Genomic DNA, 25,481 nt, shown 5'->3' with positions numbered 1-25,481 from the left:
ATTTGTATTTAATATAAATAAACTGACAAGGATATCTTAAGGTTTAGTTTAAGTACTATACAAACTTTAAGAAGTACACCTAAATATGTATTCAAAGACAAAGAATTAAGTAACTTGAACAAATATTATCTGGCATTAGAAGATTGTCTTGAGCATTAACATGGCCTCTAACCCTCACCTCAGAGTTTGATGGCCTAAAGATTCAGGTATGCATCACCCATTGCTATCCATAAAGGCTCTGTTAAAAGCTCTAGCAATATTCATTAACTACAGAATGGCAATTTATTACTGGTATTAAAGCCTTCCACATGAGCAGGTATGAAAGTAAGGAATAGACTTCTCAAAATGACTATAGGTTTCTATGTAGCATTTGCTACATTCTACAATATGTCATAAGAATTAATATGCAGTGATTTAACAAAAAAAGGAAACATCATTCTCATTGATGAAATAATACAAGCGACACATGTATTAATGCTTTAGCATGTTGTTAAAGCTCTAATTTTTTTGTTATGCAAGAGCAATGTATAAGAAAACTTTATTCAGGCAGTCACCACTGTGTTCTCCAAAAGCATTACTGGATATAAATGTTTTAATGCATACATAATTTGACGAGGTTAGGATTTCAAAAAGGGAAAAAAAGCCTTATATTAGTGCTTAAGGATTTAGTTGGATGAGGAATTATTTTCCTTTACTTTTATTTTCCTTTCTAGAAATTGTCATGCAGACGATTTACAAAGAATGAAACAGCTTCCCAGTAACAACATACTTCCTTGTGACTACTCTGAAGGCAAACTTGATTAATATAAAACACTTATTCAGCCTAGCAGCCAGCACACTTGCTTTGCTAAAAGATCCCTATCACCCAACCCACAGCTGCATTATTTTCCCAGAAGAAAGTTTGCATATACTCATTATCTACATACTAGTGGTCAGACATGACCCACAATCCACCCACGGAATAACTCTGTTTTTGAATATTAGTTGAATTTCTATATTACATAAGCTTTTGTGCTCTTCTAGTAAAAATTATATTCATCCTACCTGATGTTACGTCTCCAAGTGATACACTAGTTCATCTCTGCTTTTACAGCCTTATATTTGCCCAATATAAGTACTGAAATTGCAAGAACTGCAGAAATATGCAGAGGCGGCCTTTGGTAAGTAGTTTTAGATAGCTGAGTAGGGTTAGAAGTTTCACTAAAAAAAGTGTTCTAGAAAAGTCTTCAAACTCTGATGGGAATTCAGAATCTCTTACTAGGACTACACCGTTTGCTGGTACTTTCAGCAGCAGCAAATTTAAGAACTGGAGAATCTGCATGCTGCTTCCCTATACAAAACTAAACTTGCGGGTATCCCAGGAATAAGCTTACCCAGGTGTACAAGTTTGGAAGATTAGGCTACGCAGCAATGGGAAACCAGCCTGGAAATTAAAAACCACCAAAGTCTCACAACACCCTAGAGCCATCAACCCGCTACCTCCAGTAAAGCAATGTTATACTGAGCCTAAATAATATTCATACATAAGATTATTTTGTTGACAAGAACAATAATACTGCAAAAGCAAATGCTGAAGAGTTACTACAAACGTGAAACAAGGTTACCCTGCAAACTGCCATTATAATAATGCAGCAAACTAGAAGACAAGACTTTTTAATGACAACAAACTAACTTGTTTTATTTGCTCTCACGGTCACAGCACAGCTACTTTAGTACCAGAGTTCCTCTGTCCACTTTGCCTCATTTACTGACTTCGCTGTGTGAAAGAAAAGATGCAAAGGTACTATAGAGTAAACAGTTAGCACTCATATAGTTAGAGGTTATAATCCAGTGCATATGTAAAAGAGGTCACATAAAAATTGCAGCAGCAGAGTAGTAATTTTGAAAAAACCTTGCAGTTTAAGAGCTAATAAATATCAGGAAATGCAGCTGATCAGAACTATTCATTACACACTCTTCTATGGTTATAATGGTTCTTATTTAAAATTGCAGATGCAAGAAATCCAAGTACCTTTATCATTAATCCAATAAGCACAAAATTAACACAGTATTTCCTTTTTACCCTCTCTAATTTCAAATATTGCACTGGAAAACAAGTAAATAACAGTGTTCTGAAGAAAACAGCAACAAGTGACTTTATATCTGAAGCCCTGTACAACAGAGCAGTGTTTCATGACAGACACAGCCATAACACCAAAGAATAACATAAATATTTTTTGTTACATGGTGTAATACAGATCCTAAATGAGTATAGGACAAAGAATGAAAACGAGGAAATATGATGTCTGTTAGCTTTAAGGAAAAATATACCAAGATATGAAAAAACCTTTTCATGTGATTCCATGAAAAGGTTATTTTCAATATAGCTATTTGTATCAATCTACAGACCCACTAACCACACTCCCAGAAAATATATCATTTTTAGACAGCTACAAAAGTTTTAGATGTGCAATTGAAGTTTGAACTTCAGGCTTAAGGTGTTTTGTAGGAATAAAGAAAATTAATATTCATACCCAACTTTACAAATTCAGACCACTCAGACTAATAAGCGTAGGTCCAAGAGTCTTGTAAAAGTTCCAGCAAATTTATGGACTTTATTCTGCATTTTGACATCACTAAATGCAATCCTTTGGTAACCTAACCTTCTCCCTTGCTTTCCTGCAAGAAACAGGAAAGCACATCTTTCCTTTTGGTAGATTTACACAGAAGGTCACTTGACTGCACAGGTAGGTATTCATAAAAGAAAACTGCATGTCTGTTCAGCTAACCTGAAAATTTCTTTCTATTCAAAGGAATAACTAATGCTTGTGTTCCAAAATCCATCAGCTTACAGTTTGAAATTTATTGCACCTTACTGAAGGAAAAGAGCATACTGTCAGTGAACCAAATCTGATTAATTTCAGAAGCTGAATTCCAAAAAGAATCAGCCCCCACTAAAGAATTTCTAGAATTACAACAAGTAAAAGTCCATCATCACCTCTTGCAAAAAAAGGAAAAGGGTAAGCAAATCATGGCACTGCTTTACATTTATTTCAGACAGCATGTGATAATTACTACTCCTTTGGGGAAGATCCTGAGAGTGGCTTTTGAGTTCCTTGCTACAAAGGGTCATACAACTGTGAAACTGAAAATCTAGCAAGCTTATAAGCATTGAAAAAATGGCTCACAGAGTCATGCACATCCTAGTCTAAACTACATCCATGGATTTTGCCAGAAATATATAAGCACTCAAGCTATAGAATGGCTCTCATATACCTAGACCCCACTAGCTACACAAAAAACAGAAGGACCTCCAGCAAGGGTAGTAAAAGCTACACGTTACAAAATTTGGTGTTATTTGTTGCTACTTCCCCATTCAGCAGGAAAAAGGGATCGGACAGTCTGCTGCACGCGAGCAACTGGGAAGAGAGCCTATGTTCTTTCCTTCCACACATTCCTCGCACACACACACGCCAGAGCTGTGCTGCCCTTTCTCCTCCCTTTGTGAGGCTTAGAAAAAGCCTACGTTATACATCCTTTCTTTCAATAAAAAAGTGGAGAGACACAAAATTTAACTATCTACAAGGGACTCCTAGATGTCTGGTCACAACCACAACTTTTCCAATCTCTGAGTGGCATGTCCACAATTAAATACAGTTGCGATCAACTGTGAATGCAGCTGGTACCTCTAGAACTAGCTACCCTGATCTACCACCAGGCAGGTGAGCGAATGCAGAAGACACAGAACTAATAATAAACCAAAGTAATTTTTAATCTTCATATGTCTGAATTCTGCTTAAGTTCACATCCTCAAATGGCAAAAGATGATCATAAGGTGATCTTAACCCTGTACTTTTAAAACACAACTACAAAACAGTTTGACGTGACCACATCAGATACACGTTACAATAATATAAGACACTAAGTGAGTAGAATTATTGGCCTAGTTCCCTATAGAAGGCAAACTTGCATGATATTTCCATGCTCATATATGATCTTCCACCTATACTTCCGAAGTTGCTGGTGATTGTACTAAACTTAGGAAACTAAACTTATTTCAAGAGAGCTCTCTTTCTTACGGACACCATGCAAGTAGTGAGCTGAGCAGAGTAAGGAGATTATGTGAAGAACAAGCTCGCTCACCTTCTAAAAATGCCTTTAGAAAGCAATCTGCACAAGGTAAAAAAAGCTTACGATACTCCAAATTAACAAATAGCTTTAAGAAGGTGTGAGCTCTAATTAGGTCCAAAAGCCCACTGCAAACCAGCTGCAAAACCCAGTCATTCTTTTTTATTTTTCAGTTCTTACACTGAAAGCATCATTTGTTCTTCTGTGATTATTGCAGATGGACACTCACTATAAAATTTACAATTACTGTTTCTAGAAAGAAAGAAAGAGGTGGGGAAGACAGAAATATCCTATGCATGTGATCACCGCTACCGTGAACACAGGTTTTTTTGGGCTACTTGAGCAGAGAGAACACAATGGAATATCTTTAAATTTCTATAACAGGAAGCAAAGGCAACAAAGTGTGATGTATTGCACTCATCTTCAATCTTTTTCTCAGGATGGTCAAAAACAAACACAGGAAATCTTACATCTAGTCTGAAAGAAAAAGCACATTCTAATGTGAGTTTCTGAGGAGTTATTTTTCACCCTACGATTTCTAATTGCTTAGAAAGACCAGACCACCTACACTGGAAACTGCTTTCACTGTAGGTTTCTTCATTAAGCGTGTAATTTTTCTGACATGCTGCTATATCAGCAAAAGCTGAAAAACTGAAAAAGTAAAAAATTAAAACGCATGGGATACTTTGTTTGCTGAATCAATACAAGCTGAATCAGCACAAGTACTTTATGATGGCATAGACCAGTGACATATCAGGACTTTCCAAACCATGCAACTGAAACTATTTTACCCTTTACAGTTGTACAAATCCTTGCATAGGCTACACATCCCTGCTCACTAGGGATGAGTTAAGCACAGTGGTCTGCAGAACAAGCATAGGCTGCTGCTATTAATCTTTATTACTAAATAAACCCAAAGTAGATCGCAATGTTGTCTTAAAAGGAACAGCAGAAATCTCATATTGCTATTCATCACATAGTCTAAACCAAAATACCCATTCAATTCAATAATTCAAAAGATGGCCCGTTGCAAGAAGAGAGCACCTCAAAGATGCCTTATTTAACAAACCTCTTCAACATCAATGGCTCTGAATCCACACGCAATCAGTGTCTTTTCCTGTGTTGTAAAAGCAACTGGACAGAGTCAATTTTCTTTGATATTGCAGTCGTTCATTGTATTCCTGACCTGGATGAAGGACATCACCCACTTTTGCTTACCACGCCTTACAAAAGTAATTCCTAATTCGAAACTGCCAATATAACTGTATACACAGATAATTTCTGACTACTACAGACCTCAAAAATTAATCAGAAAACAAAACCATGTTCAAGCTATCAAAAATAGAATAAAATCTTGGAATTTCATCATGATGCTGATCCAGTAGCTAGCCACATTATCCTGAATTATCTAGCAAAAAAGCTGGTAGAAAAGGTACAAATTTGTATTTTTCCCCTCCTTTCTGTCAAACTGTGAGGATGGGAAATCCACATTCAGATTTAAGTTCAGAAGGATTTTATAAACAAGCATTCAGGTACCTCAATCAAGTTATCAAGTGTCTACAATGTGACACAGTTCTCACTGAATATTCCTAAATTTTGGTGCCTTTTTTTTCTCTTTTGCAAAATGCTCTAATAGTACTAACATTTTAAAAAGTTATGGGAATTTAGCCTATCAGATTTTTCCTTTTTAGCTTTTACTCCTGCCATGGCAGTGCTTTTTAATTTAGTGTTGTGTTACCTGAAACAAAATTGCACTTTTCTGTTTTGGACTGAATTTTTGGATCTAAATCCAAATTACACCATTACAGAATAAAATAAGGAACTAATCAGATTAAAATTAAAAAGAAGTTAACTACAGGATGCTCCGCTTGTACTGTATTTAAAAGGAGGTCAGAAAAGCAGGTACTGCTGCATCATTATGTATTATGTTTTAAGGTAACATACTGACATTTAGAACTTTTCTTCATTACTAATATTATTTTCTTTCACTTTACTGTACCTCTGAAGTAACTAGCTTTCTAAAAGTACTTTCACATTCTCACATATACAGAAGACCAATGCATCTTCTGTTTTGCATACACAGACCCAAAAACAACCTACATAACATATGTTTGCTTTCAAAGCAGTCCCATTTGAAAGGATTATTTATGCCACGGCCAAGAGATGAGGCACCAGCAGACAAAAAAAGTAGCACTAACTTCCCTGACACTCACCAAAATTCATCCCCAGTTTTGGCACATAATCACCCTGGTCATCACCAAGTTGACCAATGCAGTCTTGTTACTTTGTGAGAGCACAGATAAGAAATTTAAATTGGTAAGATATTAGAAACCTTTTAGCAGTAGCAGAATTTCAGTAAGAGATTCTAAGGACTTGCAACAGAAGCCACTTTATTTACATAGCAAGCAAATTTATGCCGACACTTCCCTTCACCACAGGTGTCATGGAAGTTTGTGAACCGCACTGTTACTGTCCTGAGAATGTTTTGTGGAAGATCCATTGGGAGACATCTTCAGTGGGTAGAAAGGTGAAAGCTTTCCACTGTTTTCACTAAGTTATCATCCTCCATACAGGCTCCACGCAAGAGGCACCACTGTGCTGTACCAGAAATATACAGAAGGGGGGCAAAAAAAAAAGCAAGAAGTATTCATAGGTATGTGCTGGACTGTCAAAAGCAGACCATCAGGGTCACTCGGAGTCCATTAGCATGAACAGTAGTTCACAAAGCAGATTCCGTATCTGCTAGAGAACAGTTCTGAAACAACTTTTACACACACAGAAAGGGAATTAAAGGCACCAACCTGTAGCCTGCTCTTCACTATTCCCTTTTTCATTGTTTCCTCAAACTTGCTAATAGAAAGCCACACACACACACCCCACTGTCTATCTGGCTTGCAACAGCAGCAGTCTGCTGTCAGCTGCTATATTTTCAGGGCTACATTTCATAACTAGTCAGTTTTCACCACTCCCTGAAAACACTATGTGCACCAAAGCCACAGATATGCAGACAGTTGAACAGAATACTGCAGAAATACTCTGATTAATTCAAATTTCCTCTTTCATAAGAGCTACTCCCTCTTCCAAAACATTTACTATAATGTGCAGCTCCAGGTTAATGACTGGGGACTATCACTAATAAATGCCAAGTAGGCTTCAAAACTTGCCCCAAAACTATGATCTTCCTTCTCACTACCAGCATACTGATTCTCCTTCACACTTGGGTGTAGTGTCCCAGTGATGCTTGGGAAAGACAATGAAGAAGTCACAAACAATGCCTCTATCCTGAAGAAGTTTAAGTAACTTTTTTTTTTCCCCCCACTTTACATTGTTGTGAGTAATATCAGTTGTATGAGGCATGAACAGACACAAAAACATCCAGTAGCAAAGCCAAGAAACAACTTCAGTAGACACTCTTTCGCTTAAGGTCCACAAGTTTCGCCCCTATTTGGATGGCTTCATCCTCTGCTAAGCCCCTTCAATCCGTCGTTTTCTTTTATTTCGCATTAATAAGACACAACAGGCGTTAGCAGTCTTGGCAGAGAAGGCAGAAAGCACGACGAATGAGGGAAAACCCCACCGTGCGCTTACACCTGTGCAGTTTTCAACAGTCTGAGCTATGAAAGGTGGAAGCAGGAAGCCCGGGCACCGGAGCCGCGGAGCTGAACGCAGAAAGAGGATATTTAAAAGCGATTAATCGCCGCCAGGCCCGGCCCCAGCCCCTGCTCCGAATCGCACCGGGTGGGCGGCGCTCCCCTTCCCAGGGCGGCGCGGGGGCAGCCCGGCCGCGGGTGCGGGACATCGGGAGGAGGACGGAACCGCTCCCGCTCCTCGGGGCGCCCGGGCGGCCCTAAGGTAGACACCGGCCCCAGACCGGACGGACAGGCACCGGCCCCCGCCCCACAGACGGGACCGGCCCCACGAGGCCGCCGCGCCCCGCCCGCCCCTCCGCTAGCGGCCGCCCCACCGGCCCCGCCGCTCACCAGCCCGTCGATCTGCACTTGCTTGACGGCCGAGTCGCCCGTGGCAGCAGCCTTGCCTTTGCCTTTCGACGCGCCGAAGCCGCCGCCAGCAGCCCCGGAGCCTTCCTTGCGCGACGCCATCTTTCCCCTCGCACCGGCCGGAAAGAGAAAAGCGAAACACCGGAAGCAGCGGCGGGGCCGCGGCGGCGCGCGGGGAAACGGCTCCGGGCGGAAACTACGGGGGGGGGCGGGGAGCGCATGCGCCGTGCCGCCGCGGGCCGCCATGGCAGGGCAGGCCAGGCCAGGTCAGGGCATGGCGTGGCATGGCGGCGGGACGGGCGCTCCTGCACGGCCCCGCGCGCCTCTGGAGTAGGAGAGAACGCTGTGCCTTGCGCAAGGCGCTGCTGTCCATCCCAACTCGCCCGAACCGGGACGGGAGAGGGCCCGAGGGCCTGTCTCCCCACCTCCCGCTCCACATGGCGGCTGGCGCCTGGCAGACCGCGCCTGAGTGCCCGGGGCCCTCCGGCCGTGCCCCTCCGTGGCTGCCGCGGGCGGCTCGGATGCTGGCGGCCACGTAGAGTTAGCCGTGCCGCTGGGCCAGGCCTGGTGCGGGCAGCGGGCGCAGGGTGGGCTCCCCGGCGGGAGGGAAGGCAGGTTTACACCTAATAAACCAGAGTGATACTGAGGGAGAAGCACTTCCAAGAGATAGCAGATTTGAAAGCTTTGGATTTTAGCTGTAAAAAAGCAGAGTGTTATGGAATATCCGTCCTGAGAAAGGTATCATCAGTGCACTGAGAGGGGATACAAAATCTTAACATTGGATACAAGCAAAAGCCTGAATGACCTACTCATGTTGTTCCCAGGAATGTATTTTAAGTGTTACATTGAAAGTTGACTTGGTTTTGTTGCTCTTTTTGTTGGTTTGGTTTGGTTTTGGGTTTTTTAAGTATTTCAAACCCTACACATGCTTCTGAAAAATGGGGTGGGCTGTGAAAGGTAGATGTACCAAACACTCCAAAGCTCTCCAGACACTATGCCAAATATGTGACCTCAAAAATTCCCCGTTACCCTTTTCAACAATGTAGTTGACAGTAATTTCTAACTGGGGGAGGGGAACATATTTACTAACGACAGTACAAAGATGTATCATAGAATCAGAATGCCCTGAGTTGGAAGGAACCCACAAGGATCATCAAGTCCAACTCCTGTCCCTGCACAGGACAACCCCAAATTCACACTGTATCTCTGAGGGCGTTGTCCAAGTGCTTCCTGAATAGCATCAGGCTTGGTGCAGTGACTGCCTCCCTGGGGAGCCTGTTCCAGGGCTCCACCACCCTCTGGGGGAAGAACCTTCTCCTAATACCCAACCTAACCCTCCCCAGGCACATCTTCCTGCCATTGCCTCGGGTCCTGTCATCGGTCACCAGAGAGAAGAGATCAGCGCCTGCCCCTCCTCCCCCCCTTGGGAGGAAGCTGTAGACGGCAAAGAGGTCTGCCCTCAGCCTCCTCTTCTCCAGGCTGAACAAACCAAGGGACTTCAGCCGCTCCTTGTATGGCTTCCCCTCTAAACCCTTCACCAACTTCATGGCCCTTCTCTGGACACTGTCTAGTAGCTTTATATTCTGAATGTCCTGTGGCGCCCCAAACTGCCCACAGCACTCAAGGTGAGGCCGCACCAGCACAGAATATCTGCATTTTCCAGCAGATGCAGACCCAGCATTTGTCTGTGCCTATAAAGTGGCCTTAACAACACAAGAATATTTCCTGCTAGCAGCCTGCATCAGGGCTGGAACAAATTCAGCCAAAGAATCTAGTATAATAATCATCCCCACAAGGCAAACCAAAATGCCACTGATATCACTGACCACATCTGCATTAACTAACAAGAGACCTAGATACCCAGCTTAGCTAAGAACACCTCGCAATAGACGTCTAAAGTTAGGTGTGACAAATCCCACGTTAGATTTCCCTTTGGGAAAAATCTGTAAAACAGAGATTAAGGGTGTCGTTTAGAATTACAGCATCACTGAGGTCAAATGTGCCTTGTGCCCCAAAGAGACTGAAGTGTGCATGTGCAGCGGGATTAGCACGTTGTTCTAAAAAATAGGTTTGTAGAGAGGCTGATGCAATAATGACCCAGAGTTTCAAGGCAGCATGCTGTGGCCAATGAGCTCAGCCATCACGTAGGTGTTGCAAATTTGAGTCCTACCCTTCACAGGGTTCCATGACTGAATGTTGCACTCCCACCGGCATTGCCTTTTGAAGTTTTTCTAGAGAACAAAGTTCGTTGATTCAATATTAATATGTCACTTTTCTGGTATATACACATACGTATTCAGTTTTAATTATAAATATGATCAAATAGCTTTAATTAAAGAAAACTAAGATTAGAAAACAGTATTACAGTAATATAGTGGTTTTCAACTCTAGTCCATGGACTTCTGAAGATCTGTGGGCTACTTCAAAGATGCTGGTGAAAGTTATTTAAACAGAAAAAACACACCTTCTCTCAATAAAAGTGCAGTGCTTTACTACTGGCAGATTCTTAGAGAGCTGAAAAGGAATGAAAACTCCCGGGATAAGACAAATAAAGGTTGGACTAGATGACCCCTGAGGTCCCTTCCAACCTGTGATTCTGTGGTTCTGTGAAATGTAATGCATTATTCCTGCCTATCAGTTTTTAACAGAAACTCGATGTAATTTAAAATTAAAAAGAAAACAAAAAAAACCAACACAAAACCCACACACCAACCCCAAACCAACAAGTAGCTACAGCACAGAACATCAGCATGTTCAAAGAGGTTGCTGTGGGCACCCAAAATAGCCGCATTCGAGGTACTGGCATAGGGCTCACATTACTTAATGCACTGCCAGAGTAATTCAGTCAATTTGGTTAATTATGATTAACATGAAAAATAAAACACAAATATCAACTTTCTACTTTACAGAACTCAGCAGATCGCTGCAGGCAAGAGGCCATAGAAAAATTCACCATTGAAAATACTGAATTCTTGAAAAGGAGGCCATAAAAAGGATATCAAACTGAAAAATTTTACTAACTTTGCCCAAGCTACTCAGGAAAACCACAAAACAGAAGACTTCCATCACAAAGTATTTTAGAAAATCCATGTAGTGCACAAACTCTGTTAATCATTTTAAAATTATACTCTAAATCAAAAGGCAGCTGGAACCAAACAAAACTGTTTTATTCCCCAGTCCTGCTTAAGTAGAAACCTTGGCAGAATTCAGATGTGGCATTTATCTCTACAGCACTGCTGCACTGTACCAACGCTATGAGCAGAACTAGTGTTGCTACATGGAAATTATCTGATTAAGGGTTCAAAGATGTAATCCCTTCCAAGTTGTCAGACTGACTTTACCTTAAGGGCTAAACCAACTTGAATTACGTTTGTGTATGCTGCAGGCTAAGACCATGCACACAAGTAGTTACCAGAGACTGGCTAACCTGCAATGACTTGTTACCACTTGGTAAATGTGTTGTGCCTGAATTCTGTGTTTTTCCTCCCTACCCTCTCAGCAAATCCAAATATTTCTAAGCATAATGAACACCATAATTTCATTATCAAAAAGTATAGAGGAATAGGGAAGAATCACTTAGGATAGACATCAAGCAGTCTGTACTTGTACTGAGACACAACAGCACCCCAAACACAAAGCTGCACTAATAACTACCATTGCCTCGGGTCTCTCCAGTAGACGCAGTTTTGCCAAGTGCGTGCTTGTACCACTATGTATAACTCTGTAACTACAGTTATGTTCAGCAGTGCTGCGTGCCATGTGCAGGCAATTCCAAACACCAACTACAGCTTCAGGAAGCAGCGTTGTGTATAAATCCCATGCAATTCAGGGGTTTCAGCCATTTGTGTTCTGCTGACCGCAGCACTTTAAGTCTAAAGGAAATGAAATATCCCCTGGTGTATCAACTCCATGTTAAAAAGGTTCTCCCTGATAAATAAGGTAGCACTCTACACCCACTTCTTTCAGATATCACTGATCACTTCCCCATATGCAAGTCACTGAAGTCGGGCCCTTGCTACACTTATGTCTACAGCATCTACAGGATTCTGTTTCACTGATAAATAATAATCTTTAGTGTTAGGTATTCCAACACTTACTACTTTAGACAGAGGAGCTCAATGTGAAAATTTAAGATCAGGCTACATAACTGCGTGTGCGTTTCGTGCCAAAGAGTTTTTAAGTACTAGTATTTGTCATGAGCTAACTGTGATTGTAGAAAGTATTGATGCCAATACTGAAGTCCATTCCACAATATTTTCTAATTTTCTTCAAGAGAATCAAAGTGAAGAAATTGGTTTTATTGGATTTTTTTTATTTGAAATAGGAAATGGAAAGTAATAAGGTGCAGGAGTGATAGAAAAATGGTGAAGGTGGGAGCTGCAACAGCATAGAAACCCCTAGGGACAAACATCAAATGCAATAAAGGAACTACAGGACCAGAATGTGAACTTTGAAAATTCAATTTCTTTTCTTTAAGAACAGAGGTTTCAGAGGCCATGCATGGTTTCAGCCATGCTCTTAAACAGGCAACCTTTTAGCATTTGCCTGACTAAATGTAAAGCATTATATTAAAATAAAATGGAGCAGCTATCCCAGACAGTAGCATAATAATGTACTTCTGCACATGAAGGAAATATTTTAAAATATAAGCTCTTCTCTTGGGGAAGCTGTTTTTTTAACTACTCAACTCTTTCTCTGCTTTTTTCAGTAACTGTTTTCCAATAAATGTTTTCAGTTACCTTCTACTCTTATCCACTCTTTTTATGTTCCAGATGTTTATTTTTTATTATTAATGGATCATTTAGTAAAGCACCTCACCACCTTTAGCATACAACTAACAGGAAGAAAAAAAATTACATCAGAATTAACAATAAATTACCTAATTAAAAACGTAGTTGATAAAAAGACTGGGACATTTTGAGTGCTAACTTTGACCTGTAAAACAAAGAAAAGTTATTTGCACAAAGTTATTATATGTTTCTAAGCAAAGCCAGACTCTTGCTATAGTACCAAGTTAGAAAATTATGTAAGCATAGAGAGTATATTTCATTTATCACCACAATGTAAGGATTCTACTTCTCTGTTCCCAGTTAACTGATTTCTCCCTAAAATCAATGAAAGGGTGAAAAGACATGTATGGTATCTCAGGCAACGGAGCTTAATTCTCTTGCACAAATCAGAATTTTGGCCATAACCATAATTTCTTGTCTGAGGTAGGCTTCCCACGTAACTTCTTTTTTGATGTCAATTGGTTCTGCTTTATCTTCATAATCAGCTAAAGCACTTCCTGATTCTTGATGACACACAAGCTATCACATGCCAAAGATGACATCCTTCTCTAAGGAGAACAAGAAATGAGGAAACAAATGAAAGTAAGCAAAATCCAAAATGTGTTATATCCTCCAGCTTCCTGTAATCTCCAAAGTAAAACCATATCATTGTTTAAAAGAACTAGCTAAAATGGACCTGATATATTTACTTTCTATCAGAAATACTAAAAGGCCAAGAGGGATGTTTTGCTCAAAATGATGCTTTCATAGGCACAATAGGAGACAAGATGTAAAGCATCACTCCATTCTTCCACTCTATCTACTAGCACATCTGCTGTCACATTATCAGTGTTTGGCAAGATATCATCCTCTCTTCTGCATTCTCCCTGCGGCCCAAATTGAAGTTACAATTCCAGTCCTGGGTACTCAATGAAAATTTCCTATTTTTCTAGGTTATTGCAGTTTTACATCAATCTTAAGGGCTTCTACAAGCTCTGCGAGTATAGAGGGAGCAGGATGGCAACTAACTGGTGCAGATCTCCACAAAGAGTGTAGGGAGGAGAGGCTGCTCTGGATGGATGCCCTTGTGTGTCCTTACAGCAGCATAGAATCACAGAATCACAGAATGATTAAGGTTGGAAAAGACCTCTAGGATGATCAAGTCCAACCATCAACCCAACACTATGATGTTTCCTAAAACATGCCCTGAAGTGCCACGTCTACACATCTTTTAAATACCTCCAGGGATGGCAACTCTACAATCTCTCTGGGCAGCCTGTTCCAATGCCTGACCAATGAAACCGGTTGTTTAACATGTACATCTTAGAATGCTGCATCAACCAAAAGTGCCGCATGAACTAAATGGTATCTATCAGTGATGCATATCTATTCAGAAAGACAAAATATTTAGTTAAATTAGGTAAGATCTGATTTTGTTAATCATCCATGTGAATTTGGTTCAAGGTCACAAAAAGAGAAAAAAGCTGGTATAACATTCGAGAAGCTGCCAAGAATCCCACTGATTATTTTTAGCCCTATAATTTCTTCCAGCTCTAGCAAGAAAGCTGAAGTTGCCTGCAAAACCTGTGTCCTCCAGAACATTCTCAAAGTATTTGCTACTATAAGCAGTCACTTGAAGGACTGTATAGATGTCTGCTGTATAGATATTCTTTTTCTTACCATGGAAGTCACCAGTATATAGTGAAACTAAATATCCTAATGTCTACATTAAATGTGTACTTATGATACACAGTTTACAAGACAGTTAATGTGGGACCACTGTGACGGGCAGTTATGGTATTTAATCCAGAAAAAAAATTCCTAACTAAGGATTATGATAACAGTAGAGCCAGAAAGGTGCAGAAAGCTTTACCATATACAAAATTATCATCTGCTGAGTTCATACCAATCCTTAAAGAAAAACCAGGGTTTCTCACAGCCATGTTTATTATAAATCCAGATGCTGCCTTCCCATGAGATAATAGAAAAATGGGTACTGTAAAAGATGAATGTACCTGATGAAGGCTAAAATTCAAAAGCTCAAAACCAGCCCCAAGGCAATGTAAAGAGGAGCCAGCCATGAATAATAAACATTCTGACAAATATAATTTAGCATATTAAATGTTGCTGAATCTTATTCTGTGGCCTATATGTACCTCAGAAAAATTCAAAAATACACCTAGGAAAATATTTTCAGACACACTCCAACAATGTTTTACTGTCCTGTGTTTATTTATTACAGATCTGTTTCCAAATGTTCTAACTGAAAACCTTACCCTTTTCTTTTTTGTACATCAGTTAATTTCATATTTAAGCATGTCTGGTGCTAAAACTTACTGGAGATAACCACTGAGCCCAGCATTTGCCCAAAAGCAATATATTCAGATTAAAAAAGTCTGACACAGGACAAGTTTGAGAGAACAGGGGCCAAGATCTTCTCGCCAAGCTACAAGCATTTGCCAGATTGGGGCGGGTGGTAGACAGTTTCTACCTGGACTTCTCCAAGGCCTTTGATACAGTCCCCCATAGTCTCCTCCTGGAGAAATTTATGTGTTATGGCCTAGGCAAGTGGTCTGTGCAGTGGGTGGGGAACTGGCTGACAGGCCGCACCCAAAGGGTGGTGGTAAATAGCTCTTTCTCAAACTGGCAACCTGTCACTAGTGGAGTCCCCCAGGGATCGATATTGGGCCCAATGTTATTCAATATCTTTATAAGTGATCTGGATAACAGGATAAAGTGTAGCCTGATGAAGTTTGCTGATGACACCAAGATGAGTGGGGAAGTAGACACTCCAGAAGGGAGAGCTGCTCTGCAGGGAGATCTGGATAGGCTGGAGGAGTGGGCCAGCAAGAACCTTATGAAGTTCAAGGAGGAGTGTAAGTTCTTGCACCTGGGAAAACATAATCCAGGAATGCAGTACAGACTGGGATCCACCTGGCTGGAGAGCAGCTCTGTGGGAAGGGACCTAGGGCTCCTGGTGGACAGAAAGCTCAACACGAGCGAACAGTGTGCTGCTGTGGCCAAGAAGGCCAACAGGATGCTGGGTTGCATCAAAAAGGGCATCACCAGCAGAGAGAAAGAAGTCATTATCCCGCTCTACTCAGTGCTTGTCAGGCCACACCTGGAGTCCTGTGTACAGTTCTGGTCCCCTCTATACAAAAAGGATGTGGACAGGCTGGAAGGGGTCCAGAGAAGGGCCACCAAGATGATCAGAGGACTGGGAAGCCTGCCATACAAGGACAGGCTGGGAGAACTGGGTTTGTTCAGCCTTGAGAAAAGGAGGCTCAGAGGGGATCACATCACCATGTACCAGTACTTAAGGGGTAGTTACAAAGAAGATGGAGACTCCCTTTTTACAAGGAGTCACATGGAGAGGACAAGGGGGAACGGACACAAGTTGCTCTTGGGGAGATTCTGATTGGACATGAGAGGGAAATTTTTCACACTGAGGACAGTCAACCATTGGAATAATCTCCCCAGGGAAGTGGTTGACTCAGCCACATTGGACACCTTCAAGGGTCATCTGGACAGGGTGCTGGGCCATCTTATCTAGACTGCGCTCTTCCTAGAAAGGTTGGACTAGATGATCCCTGAGGTCCCTTCCAACCTGTGATTCTGTGTGAAGTGCCAGCTATTAAGGGAAATCTTTGTTACTAGGCCTACATCAAAGCTCTTGTGATAAAGAACAGCTTTCACTTGAAGTAATCCACATATCACAGCAATTTTATGTACTTTAATTCTACTACTGTATTACCTACCATCTCAAAACGAGGGCTGAAATCATATACATGAAGAGATGGTCTTCTCTGCAAAGAGCTAATGCTCTGCCGGAGCAAGTTTTGTGTGCAGGGCAATGGGTGAAGCAGGGTTTCCTACAACACCTATCATTGCTCAGATTTGGTAAGTTCAGTATCAACTTACTTTGGATATATAAAAGGTCTCCTTCAGTGTGACACCTTATTTTCTTAAGTACTCTATATTTACCCACAAGGTATTAATATTATTGATAAAGTCACAGGAACTGTTTTATTAGATCAGAACTGTACCCTAGAGCAGTATCTTGTCCAGAAGTTGCCAGGAAGTTGTCTTTCAGAAAGGAAGTTCCTAACTTCAAATTCTGTTTCCTGTCTTTGCAAAAACAAGTCACGTTAACAAACATGGTGCTTCAACACCTTCCACTCTCCTCCTCAGGTTCATTTCCACAATGCAGATGACACCAAGTTGGGCAGGAGTGGTGATCTCCTTGAGGGTAGGAAGGCTCTGCAGAGGGATTGGGACCGGCTGGATTGGTGGGCTGAGGTCAGTTGTATGAGGCTTAACAAGGCCAAGTGCTGGGTCCTGCACTTGGGTCACAACAACCCCATGCAACGCTACAGGCTTGGGGAAGAGTGGCTGGAGAGCTGCCTGGTGGAGACGGACCTGGGGGTGTTGGTTGACAGCTGGCTGAACGTGAGCCAGCACTGTGCCCAGGTGGCCAAGGCCAACAGCATCCTGACTTGTATCAGGAATAGTGTGGCCAGCAGGAGCAGGGCAGTGATCGTGTCCCTGTACTCAGCACTGGTGAAGCCCCACCTTGAATACTGTGTTCAGTTTTGGGCCCCTCAGTACAAGAAGGACATTGAGGTGCTGGAGCGTGTCCAGAGAAGGGCAACGAAGCTGGTGAAGGGTCTGGAGAGCAGGTCCTATGAGGAGCGGCTGAGGGAACTGGGGTTGTTTTTGTCTGGAGGAGGCTGAGGGGAGACCTTATCGCTTTCTACAAGTACCTGAAAGGAGGTTGTAGTGAGGTGGGTGTTGGGTCTCTTCTCCCAAGTTACTAGTGATAGGAGGAAATGGCCTCAAACTGCATCAGGGGAGGTTTAGATTGTATATTAGGGAAAATTTCTTTACTGAAATTGTGGTCAGGCACTGGAACAGGCTGCCCAGGGAGGTGGTAGAGTCAACATCCCTGGAGGTGTTCAAAAAACATGTAGACGCGGCACTTCAGGGCATGTTTTAGGAGACATCATAGTGTTGGGTTGATGGTTGGACTTGATCATCCTAGAGGTCTTTTCCAACCCTAAAGATTCTATGATTCAATGATACTGGTGGTAGTCAGTCTGCTGGTGCTGCAACTGGTTTGTTAGTTATTCAATAAAACGGTCACTTGAAAAAACAAAACCCTCAAGGTTTTTTAGCAATGCAGCGAGGTAACTGATGAAACTTCTCAATTAAAAATACAATAGCAAGTAATTTCAAAAAGGTACCTTCCTCTGAGCTTTATGACCAGCCTTCCTGTGCTACAGTTTCAGTAAGGGTATGTGGCATGTGAGAGCAGTTGGTTCATTAAGTCATCTGGTTAAAAATTATTCAGTATGAAAGGAATAAGAAATAATAGGGAAAGTGATATATTAAACACACAGAGACACACAAAAATTGCTGAATGAGCAGGTGGTAACAAAGGCACAGTGAAGAGCAGAACTCTTCAGGCTATTAAAGGAGCTACCGAGGAAGCCACCCTGAGCTTTGTCACTGGTGAGATGGGGAAAACATGATTATTATGAGTTTTACAACATATCCAAGGGGGTGTATAGGACTCTGCAGAACTTTTTATGGGATATCAGCAGGAGATTATGGCATTATGCAAAACTAACTACGGGTTGTTCACAGAATTGCCCAAAGGCAGGGACAGGAAGGATCACGGTGGATCTAGGGGGACATGTAAGAAAATGGAGGAGAGGCTCATGTGTGAGCAGGCAGCGGTCCATTTCACTGTCTGTACTTACATTATATATGTCCTCTGTATGTATGCATATGCTTCTCCAGGATACATGTGAGCCTAGGACCCCTCCCAGCTCCAAAGAATGCACATGGATGGACTTCAGCAGCCAGAAGCACCAGCCCCTGGTCCTGGTCCCGGAGACCATTGGGTTCAGCAGCTCCCGTAAGATCCTTAGGCTTATTCTTAAAAAATCCACTCTAAGATTGCTCATGGGAATAGTAAAATAATTGAACTTAAAAGGAAAATGGTGAATTTTATTTTATGTAAAATACTGTCAAAACATCAAAGAAAATGTTGAAAAAATTACTCTGCACTGCTATAGTATTCTCACAGACATTACTTTTAAAATTTAAAATGCATTAAAAAGAAACTTTAAAAGATTTGCAGAGAAGTGAAATACAATTTACAGAATGATAGGGCAAGTAGTTTATCATACAACTAATGCCATCTTCTGCACAATGAAGGAGAAATCTGTGCTGTTGCTCTACCTGCTAGCCAGCCTCCTGAGCGTATTTTACCATGCCAATCCCATTACAACTTGTCTGTGATACTATTTACCAAATGAACAGTGAAGCAGTACCTCATCACAGTGGTATTTAACACCCTACTCTGGATCACATCTTACTTTGCATTTAGTTCAAAATGATGACTAGTTCAAGCTCCCATTTACTTGTTTCTCCTTTTTATCTCCGTTCTGTAATAGCAGCTGTTACCATTGCAGATTCCACATTCTAGCTGACCGTTCCACTGTGAGACGTGCTGGCAAAGTGTTCCTAACAAGGAATTCTTTTTCTTTCCTTGTTCTTAACAAGGAAATCTTTGGGCAGCTGATTTTGGAAAAAAGAAAAAGAAAAAAAATCTAATAAGGTTTTACTTTGGAGTCTTGCTGAGTGGTTTTGTTTAATTTTTAAATACTGAAACTATGAAGTTAGAGGAACTGAGACACCACACCAGTATGGGAAGACATCAGCCGCAGGACTGAAGTTTAACAAAGACCAATGAATTAAACTTATCACTTAGCTCATAGAATAAGACATATAGCCTTTTACGCCCCATGATACTCACGAGCATGCACAACTGGCCCTGAAGACAGCTGGAAAGAAGGATTTGATGACAGAAAAAGACTGTCATCAGCAGAGTCATATTCCATGGAAAATACTCGCAGTTACCTGTTGTCCCCACTTTTCATCCTGTAGACCCTTCAAGATATCTTCCCATTTAAACATTTCAATTTCTAGAATAGTAATTAAATGCATTATTATTCAGTTTCTCTTAACACTAACTAACCCACTTGGAAGCAGATGTTTCAGTAGCAAAAAGACCAATACGACAGGTGGGTGTTTGCTTAAATGACCTTAGAGCAGTCTGAGGGATCATAACGAGGTAACTGGCAGGCAGCTGCAGATTCTGCTTGCAATAGTTGTCCCTGGCAGGAAGATGTCTGCCATTGTACCTGTGCAGCGAAACAGATGTCTCTAATTATCATTTTGATGGCGTTAAGGCATCACATCCCTTTGCCTGCCTAAAATACAGGCATTAACTTCAGTTTGTTAACTGCCAGATGCCTGGCATGCTCAGGTTTTCTGATCGACAGGGAGGGGTTTGTGCAATCTAGCTGAGTGACGGCTGTATCCGCAGACTAGAAGTAAAGTAAATTTTCATTTATCATGGAAAAAGGGAGTGTTAAAGTGTAGAAATACACACTTTTCAATGTTAATTTTGAACTTTGTGCATACAGAGCTTGCGGTGATGTACCTAATGCAGGCAAGGAACAAGAGCATTGGACTTCCTAAGGGGAGCATGCTGATGGGTGATTAAATATGGTGACGATGAAGTCTCTGGGGCAGTAATTATAATTTAATCATTATACCGAGTTAGGAAAAATAAGTATCTTGTGTATTTCCGACCTCGGCAAACGGCGGGAGCAGGGCAAGCGCGGGGTAACGAGCTCGGTTCCAGGCGGTCAGCCGGAGGCACCGGGGCGCCAGCGGCGCCCCCCGCGCACGCCGGGCGGGCGGGATCACGGCCGGCGCCCCGCGCTCCGGCGCGTCCCCGCGCGTGCCGGCGGGGCACACAGGCGGCGGCGGCGGCGGCCACGGCCCGCGCTCCGCCCGGGGGGGGAGCGCGGCCAAGGCCGCCGCGGGCGCCCCGCCAGGCCCCGGCCCCGCCCCGGCTTCCGGGGCAGCCGCCATGAAGCTGCGGCGGCAGAAGCACGCCAAGAAGAACATGGGCTTCTACAAGCACAACTTCCAGTTCCGCGAGCCCTTCCAGGTGCTGCTGGACGGCACCTTCTGCCAGGCCGCGCTCCGCAATAAGATCCAGATCCGGGAGCAGCTGCCCGGGTACCTGGGCGGCGCCACGCAGCTCTGCACCACGCGGTGGGTGTGCGTGCGCGGGAGGCCGCGCCGCCGTCCCTCAGCCGCCCCGCGGGCTGGGGGTGCAGTGGGGGCTGGGGGGCCGTGGCGGTGGGGACGAGGGTTGTAGCTGTGGTGAGCAGGCTGCGCCGTGGGCTGTGGTTAACGCGGGGAAGGACAGGAACTGCTGTCGGTGCCAGCTGCCTTCCCGACGGTGGCAGAAACTGTTGAGGGGAGAGGTTAATATGGGCTGGAGGATGAGGGGACTGAGAGCAGCCCTGCGGAGGAGGACTTGGGGGTACGGGTGGACGAAAAGCTCGACATGAGACAACAATGTGCGCTCGCAGCCCAGAAGGCCAACCGTACCCTGGGCTGCATCAAAAGCAGCGCGGCCGGCAGGTTGGGGGAGGTGATTCTGCCCCTCTGCTCTGCTCTGGTGAGACCCCACCTGCAGGGCTGCGTCCAGCTCTGGAGCCCTCAGCACAGGAGAGACATGGACCTGCTGGAGCGGGTCCAGAGGAGGGTCACAAAAATGGTCTGAGGGCTGAAGCACCTCTGCTGTGAGGACAGGCTGAGAGAGTTGGGGTTGTTTAGCCTGGAGAAGAGAAGGCTGCGGGGAGACCTTGTGGTGGCCTTCCAGTATATAAAGGGGGACTATAGGAAGGATGGGGGCAACCTCTTTAGCAAGGCCTGTTGTGACAGGACAAGGGGTAATGGTTTTATACTAAAGGAGGGTAGGTTTTGACTGGATATAAGGAAAAAACTTTTTACAAGAGGGTGGTGAAACACTGGCCCAGGTTGTCCAGAGAGGTGGTAGATGCGCAAACCTTGGCGAGGTGGGAGCCACGGATGCAGGCCTGGATCTCCTGGGCAGGGAGGGAATTACTGCTTGCTTCGAGTTTCGGCCTGCCAGTATGGGGTTGTTTCCAGAGTAGCTGCTCTCAAGGGAGATCAAGGATGTACTAGATAAAGGCACGAAAGTCAAGTGTGCACACTAAATATCTAAGTTGCCTTGAAGTTGCCTTTGTTTTTACTTGACTTTGTATATTGCGTATGATAAAATCTCCTTCACTTGGATTTCTGCAATGACAGAATACCCAACTGCCCATCATGGGGGCAAGTACTGAAAATATCAGGAAGATGTATACCCTAGGCTACAAAAATTAAATACTGAGCCATCTTGCAAAGCACGCAGGACTGGTCCATACTTCTAAACAGTAGAAAGTATCAAGTCATGACCTTAGCCATGAAAGGTCTGGGAATCACTTTGATCCAAACTGTTCCAGTCATGTCTAAATGTCACTTCTGGCTTCCTTCCCTCAGCAATTTCTGTTGCTCTTTGTCACCAGTTTTCACTTCGGGCAGCCGAATGGACTGACTTTCTCTGCTGCCAGAATGCGAAGTTGGTGAGGCAGCGCCTCAGTGGTATGGCCAGAGCTTCCCTGAGGAAATGAGCTGGCTCACCAAGAGTCATTGCAAAAAGAACAGGCTCCAGACTGTCCTCAAAGGCTAAACTTTCTTCTCTGGAAGGAAAAATAGGTTTTTTAATACCTTGCACTTATTTTGGAGATAAATGTAAACAGTACAAGTTCCAAAGAGGTTTTTGCCATGCTTACTTTTGATTAATCACTGTGCTGCCATATACTTGAACCTGTATTTCAAGCCCATGTATTCCTACCACTGTCTGCATGTAATAGTAAGACTCAGCAGCCAGAGTAAGTTAGGTTTCATCCCCTGTTCAGTTCTGAGTATACACGCTAGCATCCTCATAGACTGCCACGTTGTCCTGTGTGAACGTCTTCTCTAGCTGCTGCTAAGAGGAGGATGTTAGGTTTGCGTTTCATTGTCTGGTTGGAACATTGTGGAATCATGAACTTCCAGATTCTAAATCATTTGGACAGACTTTTTTCCTTCTTTCGCGTGGGTTGGTTGGATTTTGATAGCAAGCTTGAAGGAAGGTGATGGACGCCGATGAAGAGTTTAACTTACATGTAGTGGTTATTCAGTTTGCGCTAATTCAAGTAATTTTATTTGTGAAGTAGTAGTTCATGTGCTAGGGGATACCGGAACATAAAGGTATAAGGACTTGGCATTGTTGCTGATACAAAATATTTTAAAGTCATTTAATACAAGTTAACATAGTTACTGGTTAATCTTGTTTAGAACAGAGGAAATCTTGCTGACGTGTTCAGAGGGGCTTCTGCTTTCAGATTACTGGCTGCCATTTACAAATCATAGAGCCTTGAACAACTGGGCATTCCTTGTTCCTAATTAACTCACGTCAACCTTTGCTGTTGTAAAAAGTGTGTAGTTATTTTCCCTTTTAGCAATAACTGTTGGTTTTGGTTTTCAGATGTGTTCTGAAAGAACTGGAATCACTGGGGAAAGCCCTGTACGGAGCAAAATTAATTGCCCAAAGCTTTCAAGTTCGAAACTGTTCTCACCACAAGGATCCTGTGAGCGGTTCGGCCTGTTTACTTTCCCTGGTTGAAGAAGGCAACCCTCACCACTTCTTTATTGCTACACAGGTAAATAAATGCTCATGGGAAGCATAACTTCATTTTATTTGAAGCAATCATTTGATACCTAAGGATAAGGAAACCTACAGAAACCTCGATTATGAGATTTTTAAATAGCTTGTGGGAATTAATCTTGTAAAGCCTTACTCACTCTTAAATGTACTTGCTAATTATAAAGTCAGGAATCTCTTGTCTTACTTGAAGAACTAGGTAATTTTACCCTTTAAGGATATTGCTTAGTTCAGCAGAAAGTGTAGAAAACATACTGACTACCTATTGACATGTAGGAAAACAGCTGATGAATGTTAATTTGCATATTGCTTGCGTGTGCATCCCCTGCCCAGAACACTTCTGCACAGTAGTCTGGAAAGTGAAATTAAGTGTTAAATGACAGTATAACTTAAATTTCAAGAAATTTAGGAGGTTTAACTAAAGAATAAAAGAGGAACTTGTGTACAAATGAGAAAGGCAGTTTTTTATTTAGGTCTGTTATTGGGACTGTATGTGTAAATTATATACACCATATATAAAATGGTTTACAGTAAAATTCTGTATACTTACATAAGATACAGGAACTTAAAATTCCTTGTTACAGAAGAAATTATCTTCTTGTGAAGTAGTGTACTACATACCAATGAACTGGGACCTTTTCCTCAAAAAATGCACATATACTTATACTTGCATGAAAAAAGGAAACGTTAATAAATTTTTCATCAGAAGTACAGCTAATCAGAAGGAGATAAATTGAAAATTAAATTGCTCTGAAAGGCACTGCCAGTTATATCTGCTAGATTAAGTTTCTTATCTTTTTCATAATGTAATTTATCTTCAGAGTTTTGTATTAAAAGTAGGTGCATTTGAATTGCAAATACCATTTGGTCCCAAAATATTGACTAAAGTATTTAATTTTACAGGACCAGGATTTAGCAAACAAAGTGAAAAAGAAGGCTGGCATTCCTCTCCTCTTTATTATTCAGAACACTATGGTGCTAGACAAACCTTCTCCTAAATCTTTGGCATTCGTTCAAAAGTTGCAGACAAATCAGCTTGTTCCGGAGCATCAGAAACAAAGTATTGTGCAGCTTAAAGAAAAAGAAGGACTAGCAAAGCAAGGAGGTGAAAAGAGAAGAAAACGCAAAAGGGCAGGTGGCCCCAATCCTCTCAGCTGTCTGAAGAAGAAAAAGAAGAAAATACAGGAGGGTCAGGAGCCTTCTACTGAGAAGAAGAAAAGAAGAAAAAGAAAGCGAAATAGGGTTAAGGCAGAAGCCGTGCAGTCAGTGCAAAATGATGAAGAAGAATAAACCCATCTTTGTAAACAAAGCAGGACTTGAACATTGTTTGAACTTTGCAAAAAGAAAGATTAATATGCAGTCATGTGAAGTCAAGTGGTTAATATTAAAACTTATTTTTATGAGGTGGTACTGCTTATTACTGCATCTCATCTTCAAAATCTCACTCTGAGTCAAAAGTACATTAAAACCCAGTAACTTTGCTATAAATATTGTTCTTAAAAATTGAGCAAAAAGCACACCCTAATTATTTACAATAGTCCCTTTCAGTGCAGTTGAAACACAAAGCTTAAATACACCTTTTTTGAAGACTAGAGACAGGCAAAACCATAATTACTGCAAAAAAGACTATTTTAAAGGTCCTCTAATGACTCCCACCTTAAGGAATTTGAAACAATATTTGTCTGTGTTTCCTTAGTATTTTGCTTACACAAACTGAGTCATGGTGTTGCCATTGGGAAGAACTGGAATGAAAAGGGGGTGAGCTCTTAAGAGAAAAGCTGTAAAAGTTGTCTGCAGCTCTTCTCCAGCGAGGTAAATAACTGTCCGTGCCTTTCAGTTTTGGAAGGGAGCTCCTGCCCAGGCAACAAGCAGAGACCATGTGGTGTTACCATTTTGAAATTTGAAATAAAAAAAACTCCACCCTAGTTCCCAAATAAACTAAGTCAGCCAGGCCAAAGCTGACAG

The 25,481-nt window shown here is 42.3% G+C and overlaps 2 protein-coding genes across 2 annotated transcripts in view; one reads left to right on the top strand and one right to left on the bottom strand.

Moving 5' to 3' along the window:
- EIF3H (eukaryotic translation initiation factor 3 subunit H) overlaps nt 1-8,245 on the bottom strand; it is an 89,910-nt gene extending 81,665 nt beyond the window's left edge. Inside the window, exon 1 of the mRNA XM_064442205.1 lies at nt 8,088-8,245. Within this exon, the coding sequence (XP_064298275.1) occupies nt 8,088-8,207 (120 nt within the window). The 5' untranslated portion in view covers nt 8,208-8,245. The remainder of the gene's footprint in view (nt 1-8,087) is intronic.
- Nucleotides 8,246-20,771: 12,526 nt separating this feature from the next.
- Nucleotides 20,772-24,923, top strand: UTP23 (UTP23 small subunit processome component). The gene is made up of 3 exons (XM_064442204.1): nt 20,772-21,010; nt 23,340-23,514; nt 24,420-24,923. The coding sequence occupies exons 1-3, from the start codon at nt 20,823-20,825 to the stop codon at nt 24,804-24,806; spliced, it is 750 nt and encodes a 249-aa protein (XP_064298274.1). The 5' UTR covers nt 20,772-20,822; the 3' UTR covers nt 24,807-24,923.
- Nucleotides 24,924-25,481: the final 558 nt, after the last annotated feature.

The sequence above is a fragment of the Phalacrocorax carbo genome, chromosome 2 (assembly GCF_963921805.1).
Source record: "Phalacrocorax carbo chromosome 2, bPhaCar2.1, whole genome shotgun sequence".
Taxonomy (NCBI): domain Eukaryota; kingdom Metazoa; phylum Chordata; class Aves; order Suliformes; family Phalacrocoracidae; genus Phalacrocorax; species Phalacrocorax carbo.
This window is presented reverse-complemented; position numbering and strand designations above follow the sequence as displayed.